The sequence below is a fragment of the Echinops telfairi genome, unplaced genomic scaffold (assembly GCF_000313985.2).
Source record: "Echinops telfairi isolate 266 unplaced genomic scaffold, ASM31398v2 ScPeMD7_4225;HRSCAF=4972, whole genome shotgun sequence".
Taxonomy (NCBI): domain Eukaryota; kingdom Metazoa; phylum Chordata; class Mammalia; order Afrosoricida; family Tenrecidae; genus Echinops; species Echinops telfairi.
The window spans coordinates 24,875,008-24,884,263 of NW_022108124.1; the positions used below are offsets into that span (position 1 = coordinate 24,875,008).

The window sequence follows — 9,256 nt, forward strand, 5'->3', positions numbered from 1 at the left end:
GCTATATCTTTTTATAGCCAGGCACCTCAATAATCTTAATTCATTTCATGCTCTACTTTTTATTGAAAGTGTTTCTTAAGTTGTAATGAATTTTTCTGATCTACAATTTGTAAACATTACCAAGTTTGCTCATTTTCATGAAAAAAAGCAGTTCATATGAGGGAAATTTGAGTTGAATTTCTCCTGCTATAATTTGTTTTTAAATATGCTTCAAATAAATTCATTTCTTCCAAATGTTTTTTGTACACTGTTCCTTTGTAGTTGACACAAGGTTTTAATCCAAGGACAATATGTAAAACTTTTAAAATGTAATGATTAAATCATGGCCAATCTAAATACTAGAATAATCCCCATTTTAATTTATTTCTTAAATCAACTATTAATCAGAAGCCTATTACTTAACTAATGCTTATAACTACCTAAAAGTACAGTAAATTATCCTTGAAAGAAACATTTTGAAATGCTATGTTCTGTGAACATATGATGTGTGTTATCTATTTTTATTTAACTCTATTGTTCTTTTCTATTGAACTCTATATTACTACCAAACAACTCAGTTTTAACTAGAGTTAGTACTCATTTTTCAATAGAAACGTATAAAGCTGTTTCATATAATTCATTCTTATTTGTCCTATTCACTGAGATATATTTAAATTTCAGAACTCAGTATAAATATACAATTTAACCCCTATTCATAGCAACAGTAGCAATATAATAATAACAAAAATTAGAAATAAAATAAAAATAGATAACATTTTTTTCAGAGTGTCAGATGTTCTGAAGGACATCACATTAGAAGACAGAATGGGAGAGAAACATGGAACAAACTTCAAAATCATGAGAAAGACCTAGTTCATTGCTCAAATAGAGATTGGTAGAACCCTTGAGACTATACCCTTAGTTACCCTTCACATCTGAAAATGAACTCACGGTGGCAGCTCAGTTCTCAGCCAAACAATAGACAGATCTACAAAAAGAACAATGACATTAGTGAGGTACACACTCCTTAGAAAAATATACCATTTGAGACTGAGGGTCAGTCAACATTTAGCCAAAGACAAAATGCAAACTGTTAGAAAGAAGAAAGAATGCAGACATGAAATACAAGGAGGAAGTAGTGTATGTGAGGTTCCACTGTGGGGATTGCAATGAATACAATTAAACAAAATATGCATAAATTACAGAATGGAAAACTGATCTGCTCTGTTATCCTTCACTACTTTACAATAAAAGTTTTTTTAAATGAGTGAAAACAAGAAATTAGAGAAATTATCATTTGTATACATGCTGTAAGAAATTAATAAATGTTGATTGTCAGGCATCAAGAAAATATTCAAGATGAAAGAAAGACCAGAAAGTGAAGAAAGAGATGGATAGTCAAAAAGGAAGATTATGGGGTTAAATCTAAATCAATATTACCTTTGTAAATAATCAGAACATCATCACAATAATAAAAATAATGTCTGGGTCTGGGATCTTAAAGGCTGTCTTAAAATAAGCAGCCATCAAAGTGAAGTATCAACTAGGTCCACATAGAAGAAGCACACCAGTCTGCGTCATGAAAGGACTGTAAATAATAAAATCTCAGTCTGAAGGAGAGAACGGTATCAGTGTTAAAATTCTGAACACCGAGTTTATAGAAAGTTATGGATGATAGTGGAAACCCAAAATCTATTTTCAGTTTCCCTATATGGATTTCACCTCTGGTGAATAATTCCTTCTGAAAATAGTCCAGGGATATATGTAAAATCATAAAATAAAATTAACCTTTGATAAAGCAGAAAACACATGTCCTAATATCGAGTGTAAAAACCAAAATAATAGTAAAGAGAATTTATATAACTAGCAAATACAAGAGAAAATGAAATCATTTAAAAATTATGGTGAAGTAAAATTGCTTGATGTGGTGCTTCTATCCATAGCCTGGAGAGAAAGATGGGACTTTCTATTCCCCTTAAAGAGTTACGGTCTTCGAAACCCACAGAGGCAGTTCCACACTGCCCTCTACGTTCACTGTGAGTCAGCATCGACTCCATGACACTTGAGTTTGGGTCGGTTATCTGTGGAGCCCTCGTAAGGCAGTGGTTATACATTGGGGTGTGAATGGTAAGGTCAGCAGTTCTAAATCACCAGCCACTCCACAGGAGAAAAACAAAGCTTTCTACTTCTTGGAAATCCACAGAAGCATTTCTGCCTTGTCCTGTAGGTTCACTATGAATTGGTTTGACTTGATAGCAGTAAGTTTGGTTTAGGTGGATCCATAATTTTTGTAACTCACACCAAATACTGATAGAATAAGATAGAAAACAAAATAAAATTCACTGCCATCCAGCCAATGTCGACTCATAGAACCCCTATAAGGTATAGACGACTCTCACTCAAGATTGGGTCATTGTTGCCATTCCACTGGGTATAAAAGGGATGGGCCTGCCTCTCAGAAACAAGAGAGAGAATTCTAAGACCATCACAAATGAAGAGCTACCTGTGAAGTATAGGCCAGGTCCCTTTCTGAAGCAGTGGAGGCAGCAGAGGCCACAGCACCAAGACCACAAGAGAACAGAACTGTGACAAGATCATAAGGCAAGAGTGGCAAGTAAACATCCTGACCAAGTGGGTCAGAGGCTAAGGGACCACATGGCCTAGCATCAGAAAGACATGCCCATCTGCATGGCTGAGAAGAGGCTCTCTGAATAAAAGGGCTATATCCTTAACATTTGGTAACCTGTTAGCTTTCCAAATAACCCATGTATAAAGAGAATTGTCTGAGTTCTGTATAGCCATTGCAAGAACTGTGGAACCCGACAGTTAAATAGATTATTATTGGCAGGATGGTTGGTGTTAGACCAGGTTCAAGAAAATTGGAAGGTGGGATCATATCTGCCCGTCCAGCTTTGGACTGATGTGGAGTTGGGTTCTTCTTCTTTGTGCAGCCAGAGAAGATCAGATATGGCTTCTACCCCATTCCCTCACATTTTAACAAATTCAGAAAAAGTCAAGAAAGTAGACAAACCATACCAGAGAGGAAATGAACTATCTCAAAAATGAACAAACATAAGTCCATCAAACTCACGGCTGGCAAGGTGATTGGGATCTATAATGATCCGATGGACAGAGTAACCTGTAGAACTTACTCATTAGAGAGCAGACATAATGAAACAAGACTCACAGCCAGGAGTCAATGCTGACTCAGAACAACCAGAGAGGAGAGAGTAGACCTGCCCTTTGGGGTTTTCTGAGGCAGTAAATCCTTATGGGAGCAGAAAAGCCTTCTCATTGTCCATTGGAGTGGCTAGTGATTTTGAACTGCTGACCTCAGAGCATAACTCACTACACCACCAGAACTCCTGCAAGGTGGTAGATATAAATATTTAATACAATTATTTATATACTGGGTCCATAGATTTCTAGTATATATTTATAGTCCATATATCTGTATACCAAAACCCAAACTCAGCGCAATCAAGTTGATTCTAACTCATAACAACCCAGTGGGACAGGGTCGACCTGCTCCCGAGCATAACCCACTTCCTCACCACCAAATAGTATCAAATTCGCTCACCCATGCCCTACGTTTTCACTACCTATCACATAGGCAATTATGATTCCCCCCATAATTAATCCTACACACAAAGCCCCCCAAAACTGCAACATTCGATACTCAAATCTTAGGGTACTTCTCAGGAGCCATAGCTGCTGTATAACCAAACACAACTATCATTCCCCCTAGATAAACTAAAAATTATCAAACCTGAAAAAGAACAACCAAAATGTAATACAATACCACACCTCCCCGCACAATTAACCCTAGACCGTCATTTGGCTTCTTCCTCCCTCATTTCTTCTCGTACTAGCTTTTCTAGAGTGGAAGCAGGGGCGGGGACAGGTTGTTGTCCGGCTACTCCCCACTTGCAGGATTCTTGCCCATGCTGGAGCTTCAGTAACCCTTTGGGTAGACAAACGGGCATGGTTTGAGCAATGATATCTATTGGTTTCTCAGGTTGCATTGCGGGAGCCCACCGCACATTTACCGTCAGAATGGACGTAGACATCCAAGCATACTTTACATCTGCTGCTATAATTATGGCCATTCCTACAGGAGGAAAAGTATTTAGCTGATTAGTCACCCTGATTAGCCACAAGGTAGCTTCAAATGATCCCCTGCTGTAATGTGAGCATTAGGTTTTAGTTTCTGATTTACAGTTGATGGATTAACTGGAATTATTTGGGCTAACTATTCCCTAGATATTGTTCTTCATGACACCTATTTTGTAGCAGCCCATTTCCACTGTGTGTTGTCAATGGGAGTAGTTTTTGCAATTATAGGTGGCTTTGCACACTGATTGCCCCTTTTTACAGGCTATCCCCTAAATTCAACTTGAGCTAAAATTCATTTTGCAATCATATTTTTTTTTCTGGTGCACCGTTCCTGGAAGTACTGCAATACCAGGTCGACGCGTGGAGTGGACGGAGCAAGCTCCTATTCCATCTCCCTGCTCCAAAAATCCATTTAATATATTGTCCTCGGATAGAGGACGTATCAGATATTAAACTGATAAGAACAGATACTACACTTGATCTTAGCCAAAAGGCCAAGAAGCGATGCAATCATATTTTTTAACCTAACATTTTTCCCTCACCATTTTCTTCGTCTTTCAGGTATACCACACTGTTACTCTGACTATCCAGATACCTACATAACCTGAACCACTGTATCCTCAATCAATTCACTTATTTCTTTAACAACAGCAATAATCTGAGATGCATTTACCTCCAAACGTGAAGTTTCAATAGTACAGCTAACGAATACAAATATTGACTGAATTAACGGATGTCTGCCTCTCTACCATACATTCAAAGAACCAACTTACATTAAAGCCTAGGCAAGAAAGGAAGGACTTGAATCCCCTAAATTTAGTTTCAAGTTAGCCCTGTAACCATTATGACTTTCTTTATAGAGGTATTAGTAAAAGTATTACTTAGCTTTGTCAGAGCTAAAATATAGGTTAAAGTCCTATATACCTTCATGGCATATTCTTTTCAATTAGGATCTGAACACACATCTTCCCCAATTATAGAAGAACTTCTCCACTTCTGTGGCCAGGCCCTTATAATTATTTTCTTAATTAGCTCTCTAGTTTTCTACAATATCTTCCTTATACTTACCACTAAGCTACACTAGTATCATAGATGCCCAAGAAGTTGAACCATTTTAACCATTTTACATGCAATTATCCTAATTTTAATTGCCTTACCATCTCTTTGCATTCTCTATATAATAGACGAGATGAACAACCCTGTCCTCACAGTAAAAACCATGGGGCATCAAGGATATTGAAGCTATGATTATACTGACTATATAGACATAAACGTTGATTACTACATAGTCCCTTCTGATGGTCACACCAGGGGAACTTTGACTATTATAGGAGAATAATCAAGTTGTCCTACCTATAGAACTCCCTATCCAAATAATCTCAATAGAAGACATTTTACACTCATGAGCAGTTCCATCCCTAGGCTTAAAACTGACACAATTGCAGAACGACATCTACACAGCCAGGCCTATTCTATGGTCAAAGTTCTGAAATTTGCAGTTCTAACCATAGTATTTTACCCATTGTACTAGAAATGGTTCCCTTAGAACACTGAAAATCTATCAACCTCTATACTTTAAATCATTAAGAAACTAATTTAGTATTAACGTCTTAAGTTAAAAGAATGAGAGATTTCTTCCTCTTCTTAATGATTTGCCAGTAGATATAACACCCTGATTTATCACTATCACATCTATACTTATTACTCTCTATATCATTTTACAAAGTAAATTTTCAAAAAGTATTATGCCTGAAGACCCTAGTCCTAAAATATTAACAATTACTGAGCAATCTAACCATTGAAACAACAAATAAAAGAAAACTATTTGCCTCATTTACCACTCCAACACTAATAGGACTACCTATTCTTCATCTTATTATGGGTTTTTAAAACTCTGTTATTGCTAGTGTCTAATCGTTAATTAATAATGGTTCAATCACCCTACAACAATGAATTACTCAACTAATTTTAAAACAAATCATATCCATTTACAGCTTAAAAGGACAGACACAGTCCCTAATAATTATTCTCTTATTCTATGTATGGGGTCAACAAACCTCTTGGATCTCCTTCCCCATACATTGACCCTCACAACTCAACATTCACTAAATGTAGGTGTGGCTATCCCACTATGAGCAGGAGCTGTAGTCCTAGGGTCCTGTCATGAAACTAAAGCTTCACTAGTCCACGTTTTACCTCAGGGAACACCTATTCCACTATTTCCTATATTAATTACCACCGAAACCATCAGTCATTTTATTCAACCCATAGGTTTAGCTATTCGTCTAACTGCCAACATTACAACTGGTCATCTATTAATTCTTAATTGGTGGGCCACCCTTGTATTAATGTCAATTAGTACTACCACTGCTTTTATTACCTTTATTATTTTGCTTCTTCTTACAATTCTAGAATTTGCTGTTGCATAAATTCAAGCCTATGTATTTAGCCTTCTAGTTAGTCTTTACCTACATGACAACACCTAATGACCCACCAAACTCATGCTTAGCACATAGTTAATCCAAACCCATGACCCCTCATAGGCACTCTTCAGCACATCTTATAACATCAGGTCTCACCATTTCTTTGATGTCTGGGTACTTTAGAGACACATATCCACAGAAACTCATGTATAAGAGAGAGTTTTACATAAAGGTTAAGTGCACATCAAGAAAACATCCCAACCCAGTGCTGCCCAAGCCCACAAGTGCAACATTAACCCATATGTCCAACACCAATCCACAAAGTCCTCCTCCATCTCACAAAACACACACTATGATACTGACTGCCGGAGGAAAGCCGAGTCAGTGAATGTGTAAGCATCTCAGTGCTGGCAGGGGCCTCCACACAGCTGCTCAGTGCCCAGGGCTGCATCAGGGTAGGTCCATGTGGCTTTTCCTCAGGAATGTCTTGCAGGAAGTGAGCCTTGATAGCACAAGCAGGGAACTGGCTAAGGCAGCTGCACCCTTGTCCAACCATCAGAGAGCAGAAGATCCGAGAACTAGAAAGGCAAGGCTCTCCGAACCATTTCTCTTAGTCCTTCAATTAACCCCACGTGTATTTATCGGCCAGGTTGGCACAATAAACTTTATCTCACTCCCTAACAACACTTTTACCTATTGGTTTAACTACTGACTATATACCAATGATGATGAGATGTAGTACAAGAAAGTACATTTCAAGGCCACCATACACCCACCTATTGTTCAAAAAGGCCTGCACTATGGTATAATCCTACTTATTATTTCGGATGTCTTTTTCTTTGCTGGTTTCTTCTGAGCCTTTTATCACTCTAGCCTCTCCTGGGGCAGTGACCAGATTTTAACATTGGTAAAGCGGGACAAAAGCGGGACACCATTGATAAAACTCATATCCTGGCGAAATAGCCACATGGCATCCGAAAACCGTATACCCTAGCTTGTTGTGCATTTTTTCCAAAAATCGGGACTTTTAAAAAATGCTGCAGGACTCAGGAAAATTTGTTAAAAATCAGGACTGTCCTCCCAAAAGCGGGGCAGGCCTACACCAGAAGTAGGTGGATGCTGACCTCCCACAGGTATTACACCTCTGAAGCCGTTAGAAGTTCCTCTTCTCTATACTTCTGTCCTATTGGCTTCTGGAGTTACTATCACCTGAGCTCATCATAGCCTTATAGAAGGAAATTGAAAGCAAATAATTCAAGCTCTATCTATTATCATTATACTAGGCCTTTACTTTATTCCAAGACGCAGAATACTATGAAACATCTTTTACAATCTCTGATGGGTCTACGGCTCTACCTTTTTTTATAGCAACTGGCTTCTGCAGACTTCACATAATCATTGGCTCAAATTCCTTATTGTCTGTCTTTTCCACCAATTATTATTTCATTTCACTTAAAGACATCACTTTGGATTTGAAGCTGCTGCTTGATACTGACATTTCATCACCGCAATATGAGGCTCATATTCTTTTAGTATAATTGATACAGCTGACTTCCAATCACCTAGCTCTAGTCTAAACCTGGAAAAGAATAATCAACCTTATAATCACCCTTTTTATTAACTCTTTTTTAGCTTCCCTCCTTGTCATAATTGCATTTTGGCTTCCTCAATATTTACATAGAAAAAAACTAGCCCTTACGAATGTGGGTTTGATCCTGTTAATTCAGCTCACCTTCCTTTCTCCATAAACATTTTTTGGGGGATCGCCATTACACTTCTTTTATTTGATCTAGAAGTTGCTCTTCTTCCCCCACTTTAAGGTACTCAAACGGACAACCTCAAACTCATGCTAACAATAGCCCTGTATTTAGTTTCCCTTTTAGCCCTTGGGCTTGCTTACTAATGAACTCAAAAAGGATTAGAATGAGGTAAATATGGTAATTAGTTTAAGGAAAACAAATGATTTGTGTTCATTAGATTATGAATAGGTTCATAATTACCATCATGTCTGCCATCTATATTAACATCTTTTTAGCTTTTATTATATCCCTATTAGGTTTATCACTCACATCTTAAATCTACCCTTTTATGCCTTGAAGGCATAATACTATCTCTATTTATTCTTAATTTGATTCTCGTATTAAACTTCCATTTCATTCTCTACACAATCCGCCCCATCATCCTTCTAGTATATGCAGCATGCAAAGCTGCATTAGCTCTATCACTATTGGTTATAATTTCTAATAACTACGGCATAGATGCCACTCAAAACTTAAACCTTCTACAATGTTAAAACTTATTTTCCCTACTTTTATACTAACCCCCTTAACATGGCTATCAACAGATAAAATAATGGATAACATCACACTTTACACTCTTCTCATTAGCTTAGGAAGCCTTTCTTTTCTTAATCAAACTTCTGATACTGGCCTAAATATATCTATCTTATTCTTCTCTGATCCCTTGTCAACTCCCTTTTTAATCCTGACAACAGGACTATTACCACTTATACTTTTAGCCTTCCAATTCCATGTAATAAAAGAACCGTTACTCTGAAAAAAGGTCTATGTCTCTATATTCTTTAAAAATTTGTTCTTTTTAAGCAAATTTTTTGAGAATGATGAGGGCAAAAAATGTACAAATGTGCTCGACACAATGGATGGATGTATGGATTGTGATAAGAGTTGTATGCGGCCCCAGTAAAATGGTTTTTTTAATGCAAAAAATTTTTTCTTATT

At 37.3% G+C, this 9,256-nt stretch overlaps 1 protein-coding gene and 1 non-coding gene across 2 annotated transcripts in view; both read right to left on the reverse strand.

Annotated features, from left to right (window-relative positions):
• Window positions 1-3,812: 3,812 nt before the first annotated feature.
• The window catches only part of LOC123522267 (zinc finger protein 432-like), a 48,653-nt gene continuing 43,209 nt past the window's right edge, over window positions 3,813-9,256 (reverse strand). The window contains exon 6 of the mRNA XM_045295016.1: window positions 3,813-4,090. Within this exon, the coding sequence (XP_045150951.1) occupies window positions 3,813-4,090 (278 nt within the window). The remainder of the gene's footprint in view (window positions 4,091-9,256) is intronic.
• Window positions 4,411-4,601, reverse strand: LOC115871269. The gene has a single exon (XR_004047200.1). It is a non-coding gene; the product is annotated as a U2 spliceosomal RNA (small nuclear RNA).